The sequence below is a fragment of the Ambystoma mexicanum genome, chromosome 6p (genome assembly GCF_040938575.1).
Source record: "Ambystoma mexicanum isolate Mex_15411 chromosome 6p, UKY_AmexF1_1, whole genome shotgun sequence".
NCBI lineage: Eukaryota > Metazoa > Chordata > Amphibia > Caudata > Ambystomatidae > Ambystoma > Ambystoma mexicanum.
This window is the reverse complement of record NC_090935.1, coordinates 918,794,856-918,822,603: the sequence shown is the minus strand read 5'-3', so window position 1 is coordinate 918,822,603 and position 27,748 is coordinate 918,794,856. Positions and strand designations below refer to the sequence as shown.

Sequence of the window (27,748 nt, the reverse complement as noted above, 5' to 3'; positions counted from 1 at the left end):
CAAGGACATGGAGTGTAAGGGGAGGTGCATGGGGCGGGCAACAGTGTTTGCATACAAGTTTAACAGTAAGCAGTACCTTTTAACTGAAAATTGGTATGAACCTTCTTCTAGTTTAGTGCCACTATTCTTCCCCGTGCCCTCTACCTTTCACCCCCCAGCAAGAGCACAACGTCACTTTCTTCCCCTCTCTCGGCAACAATCTCAGAATGCTTCTAGGGAGTGTGTGAGGGTGGATTAAGAGCTGGAGAGGCATACATCAATGATTGCTCTGCCACGCAGTGCCCCACTAGGTTCTAGCCGAGCTATGCCACACAGTGCCCCACTAGGGTCTAGCCTCACTATGTCACGCAATGCCCTCTATGGTCTAGCCGTGCTATGTCACGCAATGCCCCACTATGTCTTGGCAGATTGAAAACCACAGCAGCAGGCATGCTGGATTCCTCGGGCCCTCCCACGTGCCTTAACCCCGCTGCGGGAGACGGCCACTCCTCAGGCATTATTTACTGACCATGCCCATTAAGTGACTGGCCTCTCTGCCCAGGGCGCCAGCTAGTGCTTGCTCTAGTAATAGGAATCAGTGTTGAGGCAAACAGTTTCCTTCCCAGGGTCGTCCCAGCTGATGGTGCCCGAGGATATTTGACCCTGAACAGCCGCCATAAGGTTGGGAATGTTGACGTTACACTTTAAGGGTCCTGGATTCTTCCAAGCCAGCTGGCCCTATCACCAGTGTGCACTCCCCAGCAGTTCTGCTTTTATTGACAGAAATGTCCTTGGGTTCCTGGCAAAGCCCTGTCGATGGAATGCAGCGTCGGCCTTGTGGCGGCGATCATCTGTTCTCGAGCATTTGCTTCTTCCGTCTCTTTCACTCTCCCAGCTCAACATCTTCCCTCTCTTTTCAGAACCGTATTTTGTGCAAGCTGTGGATTACGGGGACCGCATCTACTTCTTTTACCGGGAAATAGCAGTGGAGTACAACAGCATGGGCAAGGTAAGCGAGCAAGGATGCCCCCCTCCTTGCCTCTCTAAAAATAAAAATAAAGTCCTCTTGAACCCAGGCGGTTATGAACGACCTTGAAACCAGCTCCATTAATCATGGTGACAGGGCCATCTTTTTTTGGAAGATCACGCTGCAGAATCCAAACTTTAGTGGCCGTGGAAATGTTGCCGTGCCTTTGAACAGGAAATGTCTTCTTCAAACGGCGAGATGCTTGGCTGGCTGGCCCTCTGCTCAGGTCTGCTGATGACCCGAACTGGACCATGGTCTGATTGCAGGTCCAGTGTGACCTGAGAGGAGAAAACAGGAGGTCATAGGCCCATTTCTCTTTTCGACGAAACCGTTCACAGGGCGAGGTTGGATGTGCGCTACATAATATGTTGTATTCTTGTATTTTCTTCCACAATCGTCGATGGTGACTTTCCGACTGAGATTCGTGCTACGTCTTTGTGCCGCGGTGGTGGTGGGTGCACTGTTCCCCATCCTCTGCATGCTTGCACACAAAGATGAAAGAGGCTGGTATTTATCTTGTTTGCTTGGCGATGTGAAATGTAAAACAGATGTTGAAATGAGGAGTAGTGTAGGTTATATGTTATTTTTACTTCCATCATTGTTCTAACAATTCTTTAGGAATGTGCTGAGTGGTGCAAACCAGGCAGAGAAGTATGCATGCAGTCTTCTCTGGTGTGTGCGTGTTTCTACATATTTCATATGGCGTAAAGAACCTACATGCAAAGGACTTCGGAGGCTCACTGTGAAAGTGGAAGCTGTTCCTGTTCTGGGCCTTTTGTCCAGCCCCCAGATGTCTACTGCTTTTAGTCCTGCTTCGTGATGGTTGCTTCACGTGAAATATGCTACTTGAGTTTTCCGGGTCACTGTTTGGCTGCCTTTCAGCAAGTGGCTCCCAAACAGTGCCAAGGCTAAAACCGGAGAACACGGACACAAAAAACTGTTTTAATTGATGGCAGGCAGGCGCCATCGATAACACAGCGAGTTGCCAAGGGTAAACCTTGTTGTACCACTACATGGCAGTATCTGGCTAAGAGGAGCTGCTTTTACATGCAACTAGAATAACTTGGAAAACAGCATGCATTGCATGTTACACTGTTTTCAGAATCTGCTACGTCTGATAGCCCCAACAAGAACTACCCCCAAAGCCACAAAAGGCCAACCAGGGTCCAAAAAGCTTGAGTGTAGACAATGATTGTCGCACTGCTTAGAGCTAGAGAGGTTGGATTTGATATTTCACACCACACAGGCGGTCTCTGATTGTGTTGTGGCATCAAATGTGACTTTGTGGGGAAGAGAGCTAGGCAGTTTTCATGAAAATTAATGTTGGTAAAGCCGCAAACTGTGTCGATTTCTGTTTATGCCCCCACCTTCTGGAACACCGCTATCTATGGAGCGCCTTCCTTCTGGTTGTGATTTTTCTGAAAATGTGTTATAGTGCGCTGCGCACCTCCACAGATGGGGGGGCACTGTAGAAGGTACGAAAGGCTTGCACAAGCTGGCACCTGTATATGTTTTTCCTCTCTTGCAGGTGGTTTTCCCAAGGGTTGCGCAAGTCTGCAAAAACGACATGGGTGGCTCCCAGCGGGTCCTGGAGAAGCAGTGGACCTCCTTCCTCAAGGCCCGCCTCAACTGCTCCGTTCCTGGTGATTCCCATTTCTACTTCAACATTCTGCAAGCGGTGACAGACGTCATCCGCATCAACGGCCGGGATGTGGTTTTAGCCACATTCTCCACACCGTACAACAGGTAGGGAACCAACAATTTAAGTGCTGAGCTCAGGAAGCCCGTGTTTGAAAGCATTTCATGTGACCGGATGAGTATGTTTACATGAGCTGCGTGTTTGACAGTCAACAAAAAGCAAAGCTTCATAGAACTGCAGTGTTGGACAGGCTCCCCTTGTCTCCAGCCCAGTGATAAGGTGGCAGTTACATTTAGATAAAACCTTTTGCTGACCTTCCACTAGCCGGCATAGGATATTTTCTGGCTTTACTGCAAAACCGATCCCCGGTCCTGTAAAATAATTTCTTACCCATGTACACTCTCACGGGCACGCCGCTTTACACTACAGGGAAGCTCTGAAGCAGCTACTGGCCGTCGCCATCTAATGTGTCTGTGACTTCCTGTGGCTAGGTGGTCCAAAAGCGCCAACTGACATACATGGCATGTTATGCGAGGGGGACACTACTATGTCACAGCTGTGTTCATAAGCCTGGACAAAACCTCCCCTCACTTCACACATGATGCGAGAGGCTGTCGCGTTAATTAAGCCAAGGAGAGGAGGCTTGATCTGTAGGATCTGAACCGAACAACGAGATTTAGGAAGTGTGACTCAAAGTTGTATGTGCATTTACTTTAGTCCTACTTCTATTTCGATGGCCCGTCCGGTGCCTAACCCTGATCAATTTGGTTGAGAGTTCATATGGAGTCCATTGTTATGGTAGGGAGCTTGCGTACTGCCAAGCGACCATTCTGGTCTCAGAATGCCAACGCTGTGGCCTATAAGCAGTTTGAAAGTATTGGGCATAGGGAGCTGCCGACCAAGTGCAATCGGCATGGCTGAAGCTTGACAGAGAAATGGGACAACATAGCCTGCTTCTCTTCGTCACGCTCTGTTTGACATGTGTCTTGTGATGTTAGGGCTGCTTAACCTGATCCTGCTAGTGAGTCTAAAACACCAACTTTAAATACATGCCATTTTGTTCTGCGTATTCATTTTATGAAAGCTCTCTCCTCCAGCCAGTGGTGGAAATGGAAAAAATGTGGTGGGGGATCCCACAAGTGCCAGGGTGGGAGAGGAGTTGGGGGGGGGGCAGAAGGGGCGTGGTCTAGAGTGGGCGGGGTTGGTAGTGGCCATCCGGTCAGATAAATACTTCAAAAAGAAAGAAAAAAAAGCGCTCACAAAGGCCCAGGCCGGTGCTTTTACCACCGGCCTGGGCTTTAAGTGGGACGGGGCCTGCCGGAAACGGAATTCCGGAAACGGAATTTCGATTTGAGGCGGGGCCCTGTGGGGCCCACTAATCTCCCCTGCCAGCCCCGGCCACTACACAAAAAGGATTTTTTTCTGAAGCCTGAAGCTCTCCCTCGTGTGCGAAAGCTTCAGGCTCCAGAAAAAAATGCCTTTCAGCCATAATGGTGGCGTCGCACCTGCAAGGCATCCCTTTAATCAAGTGATGCACGTGGGCCGGCGCCACCATTATGGAGAAAACGTGAGGCCGCTGGAAGCAGAGGCCTTGCTTTCTAAATACTGAAGCTCCCTCGGATTCGCGGGAGTTTCAGTCTTAAGGAACAGGGCCTCTGCTTCCAGGGGCCTCACCTTTTCAGCCTTAATGGTGACGCTCCCCCTACTCAGCTGGCAAGGGGCAGCGCCACCATTAAGGCTGAATAGGCGAGGCCCTGTCCCCTGCCAGGCAAGCCTATAGAAAATAAATGCAGAGATCAACACCCTCTCCCCAGAGGGGAGAGGGTGTTGATCACTACAAAAGGCTGCCTGGCAAGGGTGCCAGTGGCCCATTGAGCCGGGGCTCCTCGGGGAGCATGGCCTAACGGGCCAGCAGGACCCCTGCAGTTAGGCCAGGCCCTCTTGATGAGCCCTGGCTCATTTGTTGTGCCAAAAAACGAAAACAAAAAAACGAGCGCGAGGGAAGCATTGCCTTTTATGCTGTTCTGGCACTGGTGTGTAAAGCACAATGCTCGCTACATGTACAACTGACTCCTTTCAGTTGGACATGTAGTGAGCATTGTGAATTACACATCAGTGTCAAAGCCGCGGTAAACGGCAATGCTGCCGTCGCGGACCATTTTTTTTTCTTTTTTCCAGTGTGGTTCATGGGCTTGGGCGGCTGACTCTGGCCGGATCCCGAGATCCGGCTACACATCTGGTGCCGGATCTCGGATCCGCCGAGAGCCGGCCCAATGACCAGCACTGCCTCCAGCCAGGGGCCAGGTGTTTCTGAACGCAACAGCAAGCCGGCATGCCCCTTTATTTACTGTTTCCATGCTGGAGCGCGGCGGCAGCGCCGGCGCTAAGAGTGCGTGTGAGCGTCGGCGCCTGAGCCATAAATCGGCGAGATTTCAGATGCTTGCAGCGCGGCTCCCTCGCAGTCCCGTTTCCTCTCCCTGTGTCCAAGGCGTCAGGCTCTGTCACCGGCTAATTGCTTGGAACCTAGAAAGGTCAACGCCTAAAACCGGAAATATTTATCGTGTTTGCATTTCCCGGACTGAGCAACCGAGCTCTACACACGGGCGGCTCTGCCGAGATGGCGAAAGGCCTTGCCTGTTTATGTTCCATGATATATGTGCAGAGAGGCGTTAGGGGCCGCCGCTCGGCCTATGTTTTAGACGCTGCTGCATTGCACGCCCAGCCCTGGCTCTGTCGTGTATTTCACTGTCGCAGAACTTGTTTTGAGAGCGGCGCTCGTGGCAGCCACAACACGTTTTTACGGCGGCCGATGTGGAGATGGCCGATGTCTTGGACTATGTTTTTCTTTGTGGAAGTTAATATATTGTCAGTCTCCCCTATAAAGAAAATATTGCTCTGCGAAGAAGAACCCCTCTGCAGCAATCAACTCCCTAGTGCCGTGGGTTAGAATTTCTAACAGAAATGATTAGAATATTCTTGAGAAAGGCGCTGCGATTGCTGACCTCAACGCCCCCATTTAAAGAACTGAACCACGTTACAGAGCACAAATGGCCTGGTAAATGGAATATTTTGCACGGTGCAAAGTGACTTTGCAGTGCCAAAGTACTTTTCCCTGGTGCAAAATGACTTTGCACTGCGTCACTTTGCACCAGTGAAATGTACTTTGCATAGTGCAAAATATTCCATGAATCAGACCCAAAAGGTCCTCCTCGTTGCCGCACACATGCCCTTGCCCCCAGAACATACCAATAATAACATACAAGTGGACCTCAAAGTCTCCCTTGATTTCGCTAGTAGTCCCGCTATGCTCGGATGCTCCACCTGGATGCTTTTGTTGGGCTGAGTGCATGTTTTTGTTTTCTTTTTGTGGTCTTTCCCGCCCTCTCATGTGGTGGTCTGGTAGTGCAGGGGTCAAAGGGAGCGAACACAGATGCAAATCATGATTATCTTTTGAAGGCAATTTGGCTGCATTTATTCATTTTGTAATGTTATAATGCAAATATTATACATGAAAGAAAAAGTAATCTATGTGTGCTCCCATGCAACCAGAGAGTTAACATTGTACTTTATAATTCCCACTGACCACAGGACAATTGAAATGCACCGCTCAATACCCACAAAAAACATCTTGAGGCTGTAAATAGTCAGGTATCATTACTTGCCAAATACATGTCTAGAGAAAGACTTCTGAGAGCAGGCTTCAGGAAGGGTGGGGCAGGAGACTTGCAAAATGCATGCGGGGGTCCAGACGAGAGAGGGTCAGCTCCACAAGGGAGGTGTGCTTGGTCCAGGCGCACCAGCGTTAAAGAGGGTGAGCTCCATGTGGGAGCTCCACAAGGGAGGTGTGATTGGTCCAGGCGCACCAGCGTTAAAGAGGGTGAGCTCCACGAGGGAGCTCCATAAGGCAGGTGTGCTTGGTCCAGGCGCACCAGCGTTAAAGAGGGTGAGCTCCACGAGGGAGCTCCAAGCTACAAAACCATTATATTAAAAAAAGACAGTCACAAGGGGGCACGGATGGGGTGGTGTTCAAACAGTTAGGGTGCCTGCTGAGCGGTCGAAAAGCAGAGCTTCAGGGAGGTGTGCTTGGTCCAGGTGCACCAGCGTTAAAGAGGGTGAGCTCCACGAGGGAGCTCCACAAGGGAGGTGTGCTTGGTCCAGGCTCACCAGTGTTAAAGTAGGTGAGCTCCATGAGGGAGCTCCACAAGGGAGATGTGCTTGGTCCAGGCGCATCAGCATTAAAGAGGGTGAGCTCCACGAGGGAGCTCCACAAGGGAGGTGTGCTTGGTCCAGGCGCACCAGCGTTAAAGAGGGTGAGCTCCACGAGGGAGCTCCACAAGGGAGGTGTGCTTGGTCCAGGCGCACCAGCATTAAAGAGGGTGAGCTCCACGAGGGAGCTCCACAAGGGAGGTGTGCTTGGTCCAGGCGCACCAGCGTTAAAGAGGGTGAGCTCCACGAGGGAGCTCCACATCTTTGCCAGTTTTCAGATGGTCCAGACCTAGGGCAATGTCTCAGTACTTCTGGCAGTGCCCGCTCCACCATAAGTGCATCACCTAAGCACCCTTGTGCCAAGAGCTTGACCCAGAAGTCGCCTTTGTCCCTAGCCCCACTGCCCTGCATGCTGTGGGGGCAAGCCTAGATTTGCTGTCCATCTAAGGTTGATGCAAGACGCAAGGCCTTATTTACATGTGATCCCTCCCCCAACTGAACCTGTCTAGGCACCCGCCTGGAGGAGGGCAGGGCAGGGCCTGGGAAGTCTGGGAAATTCACAGGGCGGCTTTTTGGAGCTGGCTGAAGGAGATCCCACACCTTTGAATGATAATGTCTGGTTGAAGCAGATGGTTCCAAATTAGCCAGTGGCTGGGGGTGTTTTGTTGCAAACCCAAGCTTGTCCAACATTGAAACGTAGAGTGAAACATCACTTTTTTACTTACCCAAATGTACGACCTTAAAAAAAAAGAAACCCTTCATTTTTCTGCGAATGCAAGGAGACCCAACAACGTCTGTGTCATTTGTGAATTGATTTTTACACTACCTCACAGTTGCATTTTATTCATCCCAGTTCTTGAGTGAGAATAAATGAGCCCTTGTGTTTCACTGTCATTTAATAGGAAGCAGAGCGTTAGGGCGTAACGTAATGCCAAGCGTCTCCAGTCCTAATTGTGATCCCTTACACCGTCCCTTGAGTGGCATGATGGGGAGGGGACTACATTGACTTGTGTTACTTGACTTCACTGGCAAAGCACTTTGAAGTGGCAGCGTCTTTCTTGACCATCGCGAAATTCTGTCAAACTCCTAAATAAGTTAGCCTGCCAGGGGCAGGTGATTAGTTACAGCTCTGATTAGAAACTCTTCCGAATGAGTGGCTTGTGTTCTTCGCTGGGGTTGGGGGCTTGTATCCCTCGAGTTCCCGTGTCCCCTCTTTTTCCTGTAAACTGAGCGCGGTTCCCAAGCCAGCAGGGACTGCCTGAGTGTCTGCATTCTTTGAGCTGGTCCTGGGAGAACCGTGCGCTGTCAGTAACTGGGGTTAGAAAGTTCAGAGCCGAGAAGCCTGTGACAGGGAGGCTTGTATGAAGGGTGTGTTTGAGTCGGATTCGGGTGCATAGCTACAGAGTGACTAACCATTTCTGGGAACCGTCCCATTGCAGCATCCCGGGCTCCGCCGTCTGCGCCTACGACATGGCCGACATTGCCAGCGCGTTAACTGGACGATTCAAAGAACAGAAGTCGCCGGATTCAACGTGGACGCCTGTCCCGGAGGAGCGAGTGCCCAGGCCACGGTAAGAGACCACCAGGCTGATGTGGTGAGTACCCTGCAGCTTCCACATCCCCCTAATGAAAGTATCAGTGTGGCAGTGCCCCCCACCGCCGCCACTACCGCAGGCTGATCTCAGAGTGCCATTCCACAATTGATACCGAGATGCACATTAAACACCCACCCCAGGAGATAGATAATACAAGACAGTGTGAGGTGAGAAACACAGAATAGTCCTGTGGGAAGAGCATCATGGCCCTGTGGGTTAGACGCGATCTGCCAGTAGCAAAGTGAGAATATCCACAATATCTGTGCTGCTTGTCAGATTGCCCGTAAGACCTCAGAGATGTATGTGCCCCTCTAGTGAAGGGATCCACAGCGTGGGCTAGAATGGAAAGAGCGACTTACCTTCTCCACCAGATATATGGCTCGCCAGCGTACAGGAGAAGGAGAGGCACACCTCCGTGAGCATAGAGGGACCCACCCAGCAAGGATATAGACATGGGGGGGAAGTAGCTGGAGAGTATCTAGAAAAGAGATCCAGAGTTTGAGAGGGTTGGAGGATGTATACCTCTCCATCCCGGCGGCCTCACCTGTGATGCAGGAATGGAAGAGGCCGTGGTGGACGCAGGTGTTTGTGCCAGTGCAGGTGAAGGGCTGCTCATGGGCCGCCTGGCAATACAAATGTTCTACTTTGCTGGTGGAAGGGGAGGCCAAAGAGTTTAAATCACCACGGTCGCTTCCGAGGCACCCATCCCCCTATTATTATAGTCTTTCAATACACAAGTGTGCCCTTTCTCAATGTTCTTAATGTGAATAGCACTCTTGCTGCTGGTTTCTCGAGGCTGTGGTGGCAGTGTTCCGATGCTTGCACTTGCCACACTGGTAAATCACCTGTTACTGTGCATGTGCAATGCCCCGTGGCCAGCTGTCCTGTTGAGCATTCCTAAAGCTTGAGGTGAACCTGTGCCTCTAGTGTGCGCGTGCTCCCCGGCTGCCGCAGCCCGTCGCGTGCTAGCCGGCTGCCTCAGCCCGTCGCGTGCTAGCCGGCTGCCTCAGCCCGTCGCGTGCTAGCCGGCTGCCTCAGCCCGTCGCATGCCGAGCTGATGCACTTTATTTCCCCCACCCGTGTTAATTGAAGTCGTTCTCGGGCAGGTCTGAGATCTGCTCTGGCCTTCGGCTACGGAATGAACAGGCCCAAAGGAAATCTAAGAATATATTATTTGGTGACATTCTGCTTTGTTCAGCTTCCTCAACAAGGCATTTGGCACACGCGGGACTGATGCTAGATGCTTAGAAAAGCAGTTTTATTTTGAAGTACCTAACAAGCATTTTTATTCTCATCTCCTTTGCAGGCCTGGTTCCTGCGCTGGCTCTGCAACCTTAGAAAAATACATGACGTCAACGGACTTTCCTGATGACACCCTAAACTTCATCAAAACACACCCGCTAATGGACGAAGCAGTACCATCGGTTGTCAACAGGCCGTGGTTCCTGCGGACCATGGTCAGGTGAGCTATTCCCCTTCTAATTTTTCCCAAGCCTATCTATATCACCTGTCCTCTTGGGCGTGGCCTAGTGATAGCCCTGCCCTATGATGGCAGGGCTCCAGAGAGGCCGCGCAGTGCTTGCAACAGCGCGTCAGTCTATGTCCGCAAAAGACTCTCTCACCTTTCACGGCGCATCTGAGATGTGGATACCAGAGTTATGGGGGCGCGCCAAGCTGAGCGGTGTGCGGCATGTGTTTCCTTAGTTCTGGCTCTCAGCAGAAGACAAATGCTGGTGAGCTCCCCAGATGTGCAAGTGCCTCGCCTGCCAGAGTATGTGGGCAGGATATGGAAGTGGCTGTCAGGATGCACATCTGCGCGTCTAGCACACTCACTAATTCCATAAACAGTGTCAGGCTCCAAACGGACGTGACCTTTGCTTGCTATAAGCCCGAAATGCGTAAGTCCAGGTGCAAAACTGGAACACCCGGCAAGAGGGAGCAGTAGCAAGACAAAGGGATGGTGTGTGGTGTTTTGCAAGCATGTGTGCTCCCCTGGATCAGCCTGCGCTCCCCAGAGTGTAGGGGTCAATGGAGGCCGCCCGTCCCAAGATGGCAGACTGTAGAGCATGTGGACATTGCAGGCTATTCCCTGCGCTCTTGTGCAAGCACGGGGAAGTGAGACGCAGTCCTTTTCCACGAACGCAAGTGTTTGTAACGCACTTCCACTTAAAAGTGTTTCTTAGGAGAAACTTTACACTACTCAGTGCTTCGGTTAAAAACGTTTAAGGGAAACAGCAGTGATTCGAAAAGAGATTATGTAAAACTCCCCTCCTCTCCTGTCACAGATGAGAGGCACAGTACCCTTCAATACTCTACAGCAAATGTTTTTTTTTTAAATTTGTTTACGAAATGGGAATATTCTACCTCTTTACTGGATTTCTAGATAAGTAATTTCGAACTAAGGGCCTGATTTACAAAAATGTTTTCGCATGGGAAAGTCTCATTGAAAACATTTGTGTAATTCGAGCCCTAAATGTTTTCTCCACTTCCATCTCAGGCAGATTCTGTTCACTCAAAAGTTTTCAAACTGATGGCCCAATACAAGAAGATGTGTTCTTTGGGCTAAGCCGGCAACGGAAGAACCAAGGTGCTAGATTCTAAATCCTGCCACTTCCGGCCACCGCACTGTGGGATCCTTGGAAGATCACTTTATGGCTAAGCACCCCAATCCCATGACCTGAGTGCGCCTAGGCCATTAAAAATGCATGTATTGGGTAACCCACTCTCAGGAAACACAAGGGGCGTTCCGTGGCACCATGCCCAATGAAGAGCCACTAAGCGCAGATATGCAAAAAGCATATTTTGAAATCAGAAAGGTGGTGTCAAACTGATTCATGTGCCAATTGTTCCATTTATTGCATTCTGGGCATTCTTTCTGAATAACCACGGTGCATGCTTCACTCACTGGCCTCCCACAGCACCCCTCTATACTATTTTCACTATCCAGTACCTTACAAAGCAGCATGGCCTGACATACAAGGAGAAAGAGGAACCAGGAGACTTGGATACTAATCCCAGCTTTCCTTCTTGACCAAATTGTGTGATCCCAGGCAAATCGGTTCCTCTCACTGCGGCTCAGCTCCCCTGTCTGCCAGATTTGAGAGTGGTTTCAGGCCAACTAGCCTCAGTATTTTGGGCCAGCCTCCCTAGTGAGGCAATGATGTAACCGAAGTCCCACTGAAAAGAAGCGTTGTAGCAAGAACACATTTTGATGTATGCAAAAAAGCCATCAAAAGACAGACAAAAGAGGCACCGGGCTGGAGATGTGGAGACTGGAAGAGTCAGTCCTTGGTGAAATGTCTTCAGAGGGGAGTTCTTGCACGTCACTCAGAAGTCCCCCCTTTAGGCACGGGACTCAAAGCTCCAAAGTGCCAGTGAAATGGAAATAATGCCATTTTATAGAGGGCGGCTTGTTGTGCAAATTGCTAAATCAGTCAAAGGGTCAAGCCGTCCTTTGTCCTGCCAACGCAGACAATTGGCAGCTTTAAAGGCCTTTGCAATGCTTCCTTGTTGCCCGGGCCTCTAGGAAATGGGGCTTGTGCCTGCCTCTGCCCCTTTCCACCTTTTCAGTGGCCGCCCATTATGTGTCCCGCCCCCCTGGGCCCCCAGCACTTGACAGGCTGGAAGTGTTCCTCAATGATGAGCAGGCTGTCAGGTGGGATACAGAACTGCAAGCTTTGTCCTTTCTCTCTCATGTATTTGAAGGCAGTGGCATCCTACACTGCCTCCTGTTTTACTCAGAATTAGACTGCGTCCCCACCCATAGAAGGCCACTTGATGAAGTAAAGGCCATTGGATGCAGTGCTCAGAGCCCTACCCTTATTTGCAAGCTTGGGAACCGCTGGACCTGCACTTCAGAGCCTTGTTGTATGCATGGCTCACATCCGGGGCTTGCAGGCTCGGTATGAACATGCGTCACTGTAATCGGGCCATCCTCGCTGTATCAGCGGCCGGCAGAGAGCCAAACCTCTCAGCCCCCCTCAATCGCATTCTCCACTCTGAGCTGCAGCGCACACCCATGCTGCCAACACTTGGGAAGGAGCCTACACATTATTTTAGTAAAAACTTGGCATTTTAAAATCTATTTTTTGCTCTCCACCTCTGAAATTAGCTTCGATGTGATTTTACCTAATGAAATTACAGAGAATGATTTTACAACAAAACTTATATAACGAAAATAATGCACCCTAACCCGCCACCCAACCCGATCTAAGCCATTACCCCACCCCATATATATATTTTTTAAAACAAATCGATATTTTTTCACTTTTATTGTTTCGTTATTAAAGTCATTCTCCGTTTTTTATTCGTTAAAATCACCGGATACCCCGAAATGATGCTCTCTTTCAAAACCATTCTAGCTTGTTCTTTCTCAGAAAGTGTCTTGGATGTTCCCAAATGTTGCCAAGTATTCCGACCACCCACAGATCTCTGCGGTGGGTGCATTGACCCATTGAACTGTTTGATCAGCTTAGTGCAGGGCACCGAGTGTCCTTCCGCTCCACACAGGACCTCGTGAACCACTGCGCTCTCCACGCAATCTGCACCCAGCTAACTAGTTAGATGCACAGCTGGTGTGACCCCCAGCCCAGCATTCACCTCGGAGGGCAGTGCACCTTTTCCAGACATGGCGGCCACACAGAAGGGAGCCATGCACTGGGCAGAGCTGATTATTCACAAACAAAAAGTGTCTGTAACTTTCAACACATGAGTAAACATGACCTTTGCATTATTTCCTTACCCTGCAGGGCAGCTGTCTAGCGTTTTACCTCTTAATTGAATAAGTAGTTGCAGGCGCATGCCGCCTTTGGCAATCTACCAGGACACACACACACACACACACACACACACACACGCGTGTTTCTGTGTCTTAGTACAGACTTTGTAACTAGCCCTGCTCCAACCCTAGATTATCATAGACAAAAACAATGCTTCTGCCTCTGACGGCACCAGCTTAGTCCTGTTCTGCTGTTCAGAGCTCATCTTAAGTGGACACAATGCATCCCCCGCCACAAACCCCAAGTATAGTATTCTTGCTGTGTTGTTTTGGGACTGCCTTGCAGCTTAGTTATACAGGAGGTCAGTTGCCACTACAGAGCACACTAGCTGACCTCTGACACCAGGGAACACATATAAGAGAGGAGAGGAGACACACCTCTGTGGTTCTTGTGATAATCTGTCCGGGTCACTTCTAGCATGTGGACTCGGCCCTCACTGCAAAGCTTGGACTGGTACTGACACTGACAGGACCGTTAGATTCCATTAATCAGCCCTGGGGATTTCTGCTCTGTGTGGGCCCTGCTCACTTTGTTTCATTAAATAGTAGGGCTATGAGGGTTCTGTAATTCCAGCAACCAACGAAAGGGGCCCTGCTGCCCGCTCCAGACTTTTAGAGGGACGCACATGATTTTTGAATTCCTATCACGCATATATTTCCATTTGTCTCCAGCCGTGCTGACACAGTGGGAATCATCTCCTTTAATACGCAGGCGACATAATGTGGGTTGGCGACTTCTGCTGAAATCTCTGTTTTTCCCGCCGGTCTCATGTTTTAAACCCAGATGGTCAGCTTTTCATCCTTCGAAACTTAGTGAGTACAGTAGATTTTGGTCATGGTAAAACATGGTACTGAGACAGCTGCAAAAATGTAAAATGTGTGTAGCAAGCCCTATGCAAACAAAATTAACTGAGCTGCGCCAGGTTTGCAACTGAAAACTAGGATGGTACTGCCCTCCAGACACGGTGTGGGCAGAGTAGCAGTGCTGTGTCAGTCTCATGCTAACTTGTGCTGTTGTTATCTTCCCAGGTACCGCCTGACCAAAATTGTTGTGGACACGGCTGCCGGGCCGCATCGGAATCACACAGTGGTGTTCCTGGGGTCGGAGAAAGGAATCATTCTCAAGTTCTTGGCCCAAACCGGAAGCAGCGGGTTCCTCAGTGACAGCCTTTTCCTTGAGGAAATTAACGTGTACAACACGGAGAAGTGGGTATCTGTGCTGTTTCCTGCCCGCTTTCCTGTTCTTGCCAACTGCATCTTGGGGGCCTGTGCTTTTGCCATTCTCCCTGCCAAGTGTTTAATTTCTAATTGGCTTGGTTTCGGCATTTGTCGCAAACTTTATTTAGTGCAAAGCCCTCAACCACAAACTTGCAGTGGCTTATTTGCTCGCAACTTCCTTGACTGTAAACTGTTTAAAGAGGCCTAATATTAGCCGTCAGATCATCAGGGACCTTCTCATGAGAAGTTAATTGCACAGAACTGTTTTTCACCTCATTTATCCTCTGAGATGTCTATTTAGGAGACGGGAATTGTGGTTCCCATGTACTTTGTCAATATATGAACATTGATATGTCATGTTATGGTCATTTTTATACAGCTAAAAATCCCACTCGGGAGCAAAACACATTTTAGAGGTTTGGATAAGGTTAGGAAGTTCACAGGACATGGCCAAGTTGATGAACATAGCAAAATAATACTCTGATTGTGTGTAAGGTTTACCTGAAACCATTCCACACAAAAATAATTAAAAAAAGAAAATGTTGCCAAAGGAAATATTTAGTTTGCAAAAAGCTTCCTGGCAGACCTAGGGCAAATACGTGGAAATGTCTTATGATAGAGAGGGGCAGCGTGCGCGTGGAGCCTACCACTCCTAGTGGAGATAGTGGGACAAGACACTCGCTGAACTCAAGAAGGTCAGCAGCGGGCAGGGCGGGGTATCAGGGTTGGCAAGCAGATGGGCAAGCTGAGGCGCACAGAACCCGCTCCCCATTATGCACGGGGGAGATGACAGATGCAATGCTTTTCTCAGTCTGCTGATGCTCCATAACCTTGCCTATGATTGGTTTAGGTGCAGCTACGATGGCGTGGAAGACAGAAGGATTATGGGGATGCAGCTCGACAAGGAAAGAAGTGCTCTCTATGTGGCCTTCTCTACATGCGTGATCTGGGTTCCGCTGGGACGCTGCGAGAGGCACGGCACATGCAAAAAGTGCGTTACTGAACCCAGCTCCTAGTGTTGAAGGAAGCCAGCTTGTTAAAACAATGATGCCTTATCTTAATGGTTTCTTGTTCTCTTCACAGGACCTGCATCGCTTCCAGAGATCCCTACTGTGGCTGGAGTAAGGAGGCGGGAGCCTGCTCACTGCTTGCATCTGGTTCTAAGTAAGTAATGCTTGACATGGCCGGCTGTGTGGAGGTCATTGGAATACGCAAATTATACAAATTAGATAAGGGATAGTAGTGATCCGAGGCAGTCCTGCAAACTGCCAAGCAAAGCCGGGTGCACGGAATAGACTGGAGCTTGCACTCATAATATCCAGCACTCAACACAACAAGGCTGCCGCTGATTACCTGCCCTCAGGAGAAAAGCCGCACAGAAGCCGCGGGTTGCCCCCTGAAAGCCTTTAAGTGTCACTGGGAGAGCAGTGGTGCCAGGCAGCTGCTTGATTAGAACCAAACAGGAAGTCCTTTCCTGATTACCGGAACAGATCCCCAGAGAGAGCTCAACCAGATCCCTGGGACTATGTGGCTAGACCACTCCTGGAATGGTAGTTGGAGGAGGCAGAATTGGATGGCAATAGTGAAATAGGGAAGGAGATAGTTACGTTATGCTATCTGGCATTTGTATAACACCTACTGCCATTGGTATGGCCCGAAGCACTGTGGGGATGAACGCCCTTTAGAGGGCCGTAGTCCGAGATGTGAACGAACGATTTCTAAAGTGCATGTATGCATTTTTAGCCAACACAAAGGTAGGTAGGGAGTGGCTCGGTCCCTATTAGCAGCCCACATATATTAGATGAGAGGATGGGTGCCATGACAGATTGTCAGGGAGTAGGAGAATAGAGTTGCTGGTAATAGTATTCCCTTCTTATTTGTTGAATGGTTTCTGGGACTTCTTTAATGTGCCCCATCCTGAAAGCACCCGCTGAACACGCCCCCTATCGTCGTCAATCACAACTCTTCTTTCATTCCAGGCTTATAGACACGTAGATTGAGCAGCACATCTCTGGCCGGGGGTTTGGGCATCTCAGGCTAAGAGCAACATGCTGGGGCAGTTGTGCAACTTCTCACTCTTGCATCTCATTTCGCACCTTTAGATTGTTCACACGAAGACAGCATGTGCATTTTTAAGCAATAAATAGGACAGCTTGCTTGTGCTACAAGTGCAAGTATTGGCTGCATTCTCAATTGCCAGTATAAGGATTTCAAGCATTGCATTTTTTTTAGTTGACTAGATTTTTCATTCTAATCAGGGAGACAGTTCGAAGTTGCTATTTTGAGCCGATTGTAGGGCCCCGTCTACTGGCACTTGCAGAGTATAAACTTGTCAGGTTACTGAAGTGATCCTCCATTTGCATTCTAGCGCTCAAGACACCACCTTGTCCTCTCCGTTGAACTGAGGTTGGGGGATAGGCTTTCTCCAATGCCTCATGCCATAGATCTGACACGTTTTGACGAGAGCCCGGTTTGCCCAATTCATGTTTTCGCAATGGCCTTTGTTGAACCATCATCTGCTTAAACCGTGGTCAGGCGGCCATCCCTGGCAGTGTTCTCACTCCTCTTCAATACCCAGCCCTCTTGAAAGGCATCGCACGCTGAGATGACATCTCACTACTCGGGAGATGACATCTCCATTGTCTGTGCCAGACCTATCACTTTCTCCCCTCCGGTGACAGGTCCTTACTTTCCCGCCTTGCTTTCTTGTTGATGGGAAGTTGGAGCGCATGCCTGCCTTAAAATGCCGCTGCCAAAATCAGAAGAAAGAGGTGACCATACAGGCATCTGCGTTAAAATAGTGAATAAAAAACAGCGAGGACCAAAATACGGAATTTGTTTTAGTCGAATTTCTAAAACATATATTTTTTTAGTGCAGGAGAGAGACCCCCCGCCCTCACATCCCGGCACCTTAGTTTATACCCTTACCAAGCCCCCATCTATTTATTGGAAAAAAAGTACAAAAATCCTGTTTAAATTGGATGAAAAAAGTTCGCTATTTTGGGCCTCATTGTTTTGTGATTCGTTTTTTTCAGGCAATATCCCCTAAAGCGGGGAGTGGGATGTGCACCTGCTGAGACTGCAAGGGCCAGTTCTAGCCAATGCTAGGCTTAAGAACGGGGCTGCTTGCTAGTGACACTTTCAGGCAATACAATGTGACCCCATTCCGATGTGTGGGGGCGGCAGCACACTTGACACCTTGCCTGGATGCATGCAGAGCGTTGCTAATTCTACTGTTGCTTTTTTGTGATTTGAGGTTAGGGGTACACTTTGGTGACTGGTTGCGGCTGCTCATTGGCTCTTGCTTTTCTTCCTATCCAGGGTGGCGTTGGAACAGGACATAGAGCATGGCAATACAGATGGCCTGGGCGACTGCCAAAGTAAGCAAGGTGCTATTTGAACTCCTGTTTATCTAATGTCAGCGTCTGTTTGGGAAGGTCGAGAGCAAACAAAACCTGCATAATAAGTCTATTGGAACAAGTGACAACTTGGCAAGAGGAGCAAAGACAGTCAGGCAACAAAAGAGACAGTCATGCTGTCTTCGTCCATGCGCATCAAAAAGAATAGGTTGTGTTGTGGCAAAAAAGTGTCTCTGTTGGGGAGAGCAGGCCTGCGTTACTAAACCAAGCCCAGCCATGCGACTGTTAGATTCGGGCGAGCAATCTAGGTATCTCTGCACCAGGAGCTTGCAATCTTTGTGCGCAAGAAGGCACATTGTGCAATGTTGTAAATGCACGTGCATGTCGCTTGGCATTGTTAGGAGCCTGTGGCCGTTTGCAAGGATTTGCACTGGTCATCTGGAGGGCACAAGTTTCAAAGATTCCTGTTTTTAAATTGCTTGTTTGTGTTGTTGCTATGTAGCACTCTCACAGTCTTGAGCTTTTTGTAAGCAGCCCAGGGCTGGGTTTCTGAACGTGCTGAATAGCAAAATGTAGTCAGGTTTTTAGAATAACCGCTGTGAATATGCATGAGTAAGATGCGGGTTATGCATTTTAGTGGATAACGTCTGCAGGTTTGTATGGTTATTCTGAAAACCCAACTGGATTTTGCTGCTCGATCGGGTCGGCAAGTGGAGCCGAACCTCAGGCTCTTCCTCAGCAGTTCTCCTGGTTCCTTGATCCAGGGGTAATTTTGTGCTGATAATGGTGGATACAATAAGGCAACAATGCCCTGTGTTCACAAAGGCTTGCTTGCGTGAAGCATGGCTTCCCCTCGCTGGCCCTTCAATAACCCTTTTCTACAATGGTGGACGGACACGCATGCGTATGGCTAATCCTTTCGACAGAGGATCACATGGGCCTGTTAGGCCCGTCTCCTTGCTTATTTTTCACACATCATCTTGTAGGGTAGTTTGAGGCAGGGGCTGCTGGCAGTCAAACTTAGGTTGCAGATCATTACTCTTGCACTGCCAACGAGGCCTTTGGTTGCCAGCAGCCTTCTCTAAAGAGTGTTATTGAGTTGGTGCTAATGTGGCAAAGCATCGTGATAGTGTTGGAGATTGATGTATCCGTGAAAATCGCATTCTCTGGTTGCATGCAAAGTGATGACGTGTACCGCGAGATATGATTATTTGATCTGAAATACCCATCATCTAATCCCCGCCCACTTTTTTTGCTTTCAGATTCATTTGTGGCACTGAATGGTAAGAACATCTCCACATCAACTCCTACCTGTTCACTATCACTTTTTGTTTTTTTTCAAACATTTTCTTAAATCTTTTTTTTTCAATGATATCATTTCCTCTTTCCACTCCCCCCTCATTTTTTTGTAGATATTCCAACATCTCCACCTACAGGTTACGAAACATATTACAACACAGTGTATGGTCAGTTTAATTAAGTTTTTAAAGCCATGTAGTAGAGACCCTTTCTTCCCCACCGCCACGCAGGTGCGGTGCGGCTTTTGTAGCATAGCCTAAGCCATCCTGTTCCATTGTGGGGCCCAGTTCACCAGCCATGTGTGTGTCCTTATTGTCTGCCTTCATCTTAATCATGGCTTCATTTAATTTAGGCTTGTTTGGCCAAAATGGCTGCATCTGCATTCCTTTATACCCACATCTGGATGCCTAAAATATGCACAGGTCTGATCAATTATTTGTTTTCCTTTTCTGGGAGATATGTCTCTTCCGCAGTGTTTAATCGCAATTATAAAAGACTAGATGAAATAACGCCTTGTCTGTACAAGGCAGAATGCGGAAGGGGTGAGGGGGGTTAGAGCGACAAATGAATTGGGTGTTGGGAGGGGGTAAGAGGTAGGCAAGACTCTACAGCCTTGTGGTCCAAGCATCCCAGACACATGATAGTGGATTACTAATGCAGCCAGTGCCTATAGTGGGATAATACTTTCACACAGATTGCAAAGGTGTACGTCTGGCAGTGTTTCCAGGCAGCGTTTCACTAGAAATGGCAGCCTGCCCTCCTAAACGCTGCTGCTTTCATGTCAGCAGAAGGTCAATGACAATTCTAAATTTGATTAAGGTTCAGGCAGTTTTCCACCAAGCGAAGAATGGGCTTTCTCAGCTCGAATGTCAACCCAATGGCGGCTGGATCCAGGTACAATGGGCGGGAAAGGATAAATTTGCCTAAATGCCTTTTCTGAAACCCGCACACAGGGGGCTGTCAGATGATGGTATGTGGGCATTTTGCACTAAGCTCATCAGAGTCACTCTCTGGCGGGCAGGCACTCTTTTGTGCCAGTTTGGCAGAATTCTGGCACATAAGGTATATGTTTGGTGAACTGGTCCCCGGTGTTAACCCATCCCCTTTTCTGTGTAGTTGTATTCACCTAGCCCTCCCTGCTAATTGACTAATAAGGGTAGCATCGTTGTTCATTAGCTAGTGTGTAGAGCTTCCTACCCTCGCAAGCTGTTTAGAGACACACACCGGCCGATTGAAGTCTGCATACTGCCAGGCAGAAGAGCAGCGCGCAAAAGAGTGCCAGAAAGGGGCCAATGCGCAACAGTGCGACACGCTTCCCCCTGTTGGTATGGGGATAGGCGGAGCAGCACGGCAGACAGGGACAGGTAAGTGTGTGGAGACAGTACAAGGCAGTAGGGGTACAGGGGGATACCCTACAAGCAAACAGGAGAAGGGAAAAGAAGCAGGGAACGGGTGTGCAGTGGGCAGTCTGTGGCAGTCGGCCTTCGAAGTTACTCTTTAGGGAGCGATCTAGACACCTAGATCCCAGACCAGCCTATCCAGAGTGGCTGTCATTGTTTTCCATTCAAATAATCAATTTGCATATACACTTGTAAAAGAGTTGGGGCTTAGACCACATGTGAACATTTCCTTCTCCCAGCTATATCTGAAAAAAATTATAAGGCATTCATTCAGTATCCACTCGAGGGGGGCTATTCATTTTTCATTTCTTAGTAGATCTATTGCAATGTCTGCGAGCAATGGCTCTTCCAGTGACACAGTCCTCAGCAGAAGCTCAAAATACATAATTAGATTAGGCTTCTCCCAAGATATGTCTCAAGAGGACACTCCTGCCCTGGAATTAGCCAAACCCCCTTATTGTTCCATTGTAGCTAATTCCTCCCATTATGTGTTGTGACAGCTCCAACGGTACAATTATACATTAGCACAAGATAAACGAAATTAATAGTGCAGGTTAATTAGTGTCAGCGTTTTTTTGAAAATGGTAAACTTTTGTATGCACTGTTAAAGGGAAACTTAAGAATCGTTGTTGAATACTGCCCCACTTGGCCTGCTCAATTTTGTGCAGCCCATTTGAGATTCCGAAATGACTCCTGCCTGCGGGTCATGACACTTTCTATGACACTGTCGGATACCTGACGCACCCTGGAACAGTGTCTCAACAAGTGGCATTCGTTGGACTTCTGCCTGCGGGTCATGACACTTGCTATGACAATGTGTGACCCCTGACGCATCATAGGACGGTGTCACAAAAAGTGGCATTCATTGTACTTTTACCTACGGGCCATGTCACTTTCTGTGACCCTGTGGGATCCCTGGCACACCCTCGGACGGTGTCACAAGAAGTTGCATTTGATGGACTTCTGCCTGCGGGCCATGCCACTTTCTGTGACCCTGTGGGATCCCTGACGCACCCTCGGACGGTGTCACAAGAAGTTGCATTCATTGTACTTCTGCCTGCAGGCCATGCCACTTTCTGTGACCCTGTGGGATCCCTGACGCACCCTGGGACGGTGTCACACGAAGTGGCATTCATTGTACTTCTGCCTGCGGGCCATGACACTTTCTGTGACCCTGTCACACCCTGGGACGGTGTCACAAGAAGTGGCATTCATTGTACTTCTGCCTGCGGGCCATGACACCTTCTGTGACCCTGTGGGATCCCTGGCACACCCTGGGACGGTGTCACAAGAAGTTGCATTCATTGTACTTCTGCCCGCGGGCCATGCCACCTTCTGTGACACTGTGGGATCCCTGACACACCCTGGGACGGTGTCACAAGAAGTGGCATTCATTGTACTTTTGCCTGCGGGCCATGACACCTTCTGTGACCCTGTGGGATCCCTGGCACACCCTGGGACGGTGTCACAAGAAGTGGCATTCATTGTACTTCTGCCTGCGGGCCATGACACTTTCTGTGACACTGTGGGATCCCTGGCACACCCTGGGACGGTGTCACAAGAAGTGGCATTCATTGTACTTCTGCCTGCGGGCCATGACACTTTCTGTGACACTGTGGGATCCCTGGCACACCCTGGGACGGTGTCACAAGAAGAGACATTGCTAGTACTTTTTGAGCCTCAAGAATGAACAAAGACAAATCAAACAGAGAACCCAAATTAGGTTTCTGGTAAGTACTATATATATATATATATATATATATATATATATATATATATATATATATATATATATATATATATATATATATATATATATATATATATATATATATATATATATATATCTTTTGCAATGTCTGTAATTCCCTTATTCTGTACCTATTGCGTATGTGGAATAGAGAACATTGGACAATGATCCTGAACAGCAGTGGGAATCTAAGCCTGGATTTCCTGCACTGCTTACGTCTCATGGGAGCAAGTCACCTGGGTGCCAATGTCTGCATTGCAGCATTATAGTGCGCCTGCTTAAGCGGGACAGGGCGAGCAAGCTTAGTGTTCATATTGTGATGCATAGTTCATTCTCTTGTGTCCTGATTTTAAAATAACGTGCAATGTTGGCGTTGTCGGTCACCCTCGATAGCCTTGTTTGTTGCTCCCAAAATAAATAAGGGGGGAATGGTCCCTCTCTCCAGCACCTTGCATGCGCTCTGCACGTTGCAAAACACCCGATAAACAAGACGCGTGCAACAGCACATGGGAGGGGAAAGCCCACGGTATTAGACAGATCAAAGCCCGCTGACACACGAGAGGCAGCGCCCATCCTTCTGGTGCGACGGCAACAGCGGCATGTGAGACTGCCTCTGTTTCTTTGTCAAGCCCCAGTACATCTTGACAGGTTATAAGGCAACTGACACCACTTAAGACTCCAGTGGAGTCGCCCAGCGTCTGTGGCTTCCCCAAATGACCGTGACATTTCACAAACAAGGGAGCGCTGATCCCTCCTCCCTTGCACATTCTGTGTGTTCATAGTGCGCGTTTTCTTTAAAACCTTGGGGGTAAATGAAAGGTTCACAAAAGGGAATACATCAGAGTCTCATACAAACTATCTAGCTTACACAGTATTCCCAAAAAATCAATATTAGCTCAATATTCTCTGCGGCCGGATAGTGCCCTCTCCCAAACCCAGCTCCTCTCCTACCCTCGCACCCAACTTGCAACACCTCAGATGCATCCCCTAGGTGTAGAGAGCTTACAGAGCGTGCTTACTCCTAAATCCCACATGCACACATACACGAGTATTCCCGCTGAGCGGGGAAGTGAAAAGACAGCGTGCAGTTATAGACGAGTAATCTGAATAGGAAAAGGGACCCTGGGAGCACTCTAACGTTAGCCATGTCCAGAACCACAGAAAGAAGGGGCCTAGTTACCATAGTAACACTAAAAGGTCTCAGCAGGGCCATGGGACCTTCACTTATGGGCTGGGATGGTAACGCATGGAGGAGAGATCTTAGATTTTGAGGGTCCAGTTGCAACGCATGAGAAGTGCCTTTGGTCTATTCTTGAAAGTCAACTGTGGCCCTCGCTCCATTTCTTGTCTTTCCATCCAATAAACACATGTCAAACGGGGGTGGTGACGTCTTCAGTTTGGTCAATGCGACTGCCCCTGATTAAGCATTCATCTTTTCTGCCATTTCTGTGCTTAGACATAGGAACATACAGACCGAGCGGTGAAGAATAGCCGAATGGGCACATCTCTCTCTTGATGACTATTGTTCCCACTCCATGAAAACCGTGTAGAAAGAAAGTGGATCCCTCAAGAGTTGTGATCAATACAACCAGGCCTTAAGCACAGCCCCTTCAGCCGGCTGGAGTGGCTTTAATAAATGAAGCGTCACTGTGCTTAATGAATCCAGTGAAACATGAGCGCAATCCACTAATGCGTCGCCGATGATTAAGCACCCAACTCTACTCGCTTTAATTGCAGACTCAATGGAGACAGGAACTGCAGACAACATAAATCTGCTTTGGGAAGGGGCAATATAGATCCTGGTCACAGGACATTTCACTCAGAAACTTCATCCACTTGCCACCGCAGGGAGCGGTGATGTAGGACCTCGTCTGGCTCGTGCGGCCCCATCAATTCCCAACAAGAAGACGAGGGTCTATTTGCTAGACTTTGCACTGAGCCACCTGGTTATTGCCGCAGTGGCAAATCTCTGACTAGACAATGGATAAAAGAGTCTGCACCCCAATTTTATTCGTATATTTCCCACAGGTAATCTAAACCATGAAAAATAATTGTGCCCCCTCCTGCATTTCTGCTCAAAGAATCCATTAGCAGAAGGACCATGCTCAGCAAGCACTCTCTGAAATGTGGAATGCTAGACTGGTCTTAGATTCTGTCATGACGAATATTCTGTGGGGCGGAGCAGACTGCATGCGCGCTGGTTGTGGATGCGAGGGGGCAGTGGCAGCAGAACGGTCTTATTCAATGAGAGCTCTGAAAGATTGTGATTCTCTGAAGATTTTGCGGGGGGGGGGGGGTGGACAGGTCCGTCACAGGAGCAGTTGTAGGAGTCATATTGATGAGACACATTAAACCTATAAGGAAACGTTGGGTGTGATACCTTTTATTTGCCACTTGTCGGTTGTAAAAACAGGCATCAAACGTGTACCTGTCGAGCAGAATCAATGCAAATTGAGTGTCGTTGTGCCAAGTTTACTGCCTACGTTAGCATTTGTGAACTAAATGAGACGATCAAACATAAATATGGTTTATTCCAAATGTAATACAAAATAAACAGTAGCAAATGTAGACTTTGAGAGAATCAGTCGACTTCAATAGTAGAGCATGTTAGTGGACTAGTTTGAGCGTGCACCCGCCTGTGCGAATATTGTGATTTTGAGCCATTTTTGCACAGGGCAGTGCATAGAGCATTTGTTGTTGTGTTTTCAGGTTGCTGGGCAGTGCAGATTCTGAGGATGTGGGTCTGCCACACTCAGTGCTGAAAATATGTCAGCCATCACAGTGGCTTCTCTTTGTTGGCCGCCGCGGCTAATAGCCCGTGTGTGCCTGCAGACAGGGACGCCTTCTTCGACGGCGACGAAATATACAAGAGTATGTGCTTGGCTAAGATGCTTGAGCACAGGTTTGGCCTAGGAGGATTGAGCGTTTTAAACTCTGTGCCCTTGATTCACTCCAGCCCCCAGGACTGGGTGAGCCAGTGCCTGGGCATCCATCTCCCATCTGGCCACTGAAGCAGGAGGACAGCCCTTCATGACTAGTTTGGCAATATTCTGTTTCACTCCATTAGCCTCCAGCATATACCTGGGGCCCGTCCCACGATGAGGCTGTTGGGCACCGCCAGCAAGGCGTGGGGGCTAGTCCCTTTCACCCATTGCGGGGTCTGGTGGGGTGCTAGGCAGTTGCTAGTGCTATGGTTGGGATTGTGGTAGTAAGTGCTACATCCCAGTTTTTGCCTGTACCACTGAAATACGAGGGAAGGGTCAATTCGAGGATGGTTTAGAGTTGACTCATGCAGCACCCAGAGAAAACAAGTGCTTGTAACTGATGTGCAACTCAAGCAACAGGGGGAGGGGCAAAGAGCTGCCATACAGTGTGTCAAATTCCATTCCAAGAGCTAAAGAAATGTAATTATCAAAAGGATGAGGTACGTTTTAATGTAGCAACAGTTGACTTAATCCCAATCACATATGCATTAAATGGATCCTATAATGGCCATGTGTTTGCAAGAGGATGATTTGCGTCAGGTGCATGTATGTAGTGCATTACATCGAAAGTCATCCCATTTCACAAGTACTCCGTGTCCAGTGTTAGCACTGGAGCATCCACCATCACCACATTGCTCCCCAGGGATGTAGCATGGCATATTGTGCTTGTCATGTGCTCAGAACACAGTCTCAGGCCACCTTTTTCTTGCACTGTTAGTGGCGTAGTGTTATTAAAACAATGTTTACCTTGAATCTCCTTAACCAACTATTGCTTTATGATACCTGTAGTTGCCATATATGTTGCATACTCCTATGTGGGCATTTCACAGGGCTTTAGTTTTACGATTGAAATTATACTTAGGTTTTATTTTGTTTTAGTGTGATGAAGTGAGATTGCGTTGGGACATTTACGACAGAATTTCATGGCATTCAAGAATTACCTATACTTTTATTTTTTGGAATAACAGCTATTGTCTTAGCACCCAGACGTGGGACAGTGCCACTAGTGTTTTCCCTCACGCACTCTTGCTGTTCTTGCAGGCAGTCCACAATCAGGCTCTGCTCTTTTGTTTCCAACAGTCTTAATATGTCATTGTGCTTCTACACACTGTTCCTTCTGGGCTCTTATTAATGTTGCACTACACCAATAACTCGGCCATGTTTCCATTCTATCTGAACACCAAGAGCATCTTTCTTATATGCACCATTAGTAACACCATGGTGTTCTCTATCATCTTATCAATCAAGGGCCTGTGTATCCCATAGGCTCCCATTCTGTTGCTGACGAGATCCCATAGCAATGAAATATCAGCAAGTAGGCTGAGTGTGGGCAGTGCAGGGATGTGATCTTGTAGTCTCACCCACTGAACAACCGATTTACTGAGGTTCTCCAAGAGTGTACTGTAGGCTATCTACAGGCTGACAACATTGAGTAGGATGATGGTCAAGTGACCAGGCCCTGCCACTCACCTGCTCATCCCACCACCTATTTAATCAGTCCTCTATATGCGTGCCCATACCAGCGTCCTCAGCAAAGGATATGTAAAGACAAGGACTTCACCTGTTTGTGCCTGTTCGGGCCTGATAAAGCCAGGGGCCTGACCCGCTATTCTGCATTTCAGCTACAAACTAATCGTTACTACTGTTACTCACCAAAATACATCACTGTGTGCCTCCTCCCTCCACAGCCCATCCCCACATTCACTTGGGTTTGAATGGCCAGGGGCCCTAAGCAGCCCTGGCAAGCTACCCTAGCAAACCTCATCAATCTTTCCCTTGCCCCCCATTCAACACCCATGGACCCCTTACACACGCCCTTTCATGTTGATCAATGCTCGCTCAGCAGTTGCTCACACTGCAGAGATCGCTGACCTCATCCCGTACAACATCCTTGATGCCCTGTTCATCTCTGAAACATGGTTTACCCCATCCTCCTCACATGTTTTCAATGACCTCCTACCCCAAGGCTACTGCATCCATCATGCCAACCGTTTAGGAAGGGCTATAGATGGAGTGGCAGTCATTTAAAGGAGCGATTGGCCATGTTCCATCATCCCCTCTCCCAGAACAAGCTCATTGTAATAATTCACCAGCAGGTTTCCTCTATTGTACAAGGAATCCATCACCTTCCACTTCATCTACAGACTACTACACAGGAATGACTCTTTCATTGCTGACATCTCCAACGTACTCTCCTCTGCAAAATTAGCACATTCAAATGTTGTGTTTCTCAGTGATTTTAATGTCCCCGAGTCACAGGCTGACAGCCACACTCGAAGCGCACTTTTGGCAATGAGCACTTCCATGGGCCTTAAGCAAATTGTGCTCTCCCCCATACACAACAAAGGAAACACCCTAGACGTAGTCATCACATCATCCCCCTGCATCACCTGTGCAAACCCTATCCCACTTGACTGGTCTGACCATGCCGCCATCCCATTATCAATCACCCACTCAACTACGGCTCACAAAGGACAGTCTAAACGCCTGCATATTACGCACTGCGGTCAGTGAG

General features: G+C 48.7%; 1 protein-coding gene across 12 annotated transcripts in view; it reads left to right on the top strand.

The window, feature by feature from the left end:
• Positions 1–27,748, top strand: part of SEMA6A (semaphorin 6A) — a 350,792-nt gene that overhangs the window by 149,279 nt on the left and 173,765 nt on the right. For 4 of the 12 annotated variants that reach the window (XM_069625555.1, XM_069625557.1, XM_069625552.1 and 1 more), the window contains exons 9-17: positions 900–988; positions 2,535–2,752; positions 8,291–8,422; positions 9,753–9,908; positions 14,253–14,429; positions 15,292–15,432; positions 15,525–15,605; positions 17,763–17,821; positions 19,063–19,083. In XM_069625555.1, the coding sequence (XP_069481656.1) occupies positions 900–988; positions 2,535–2,752; positions 8,291–8,422; positions 9,753–9,908; positions 14,253–14,429; positions 15,292–15,432; positions 15,525–15,605; positions 17,763–17,821; positions 19,063–19,083 (1,074 nt within the window). Of the gene's footprint in view, positions 1–899; positions 989–2,534; positions 2,753–8,290; positions 8,423–9,752; positions 9,909–14,252; positions 14,430–15,291; positions 15,433–15,524; positions 15,606–17,762; positions 17,831–19,062; positions 19,084–19,212; positions 19,267–27,748 lie in introns of all 12 variants that reach the window. The other 8 variants (XM_069625553.1, XM_069625546.1, XM_069625547.1 and 5 more) reach the window with 3 other exon arrangements.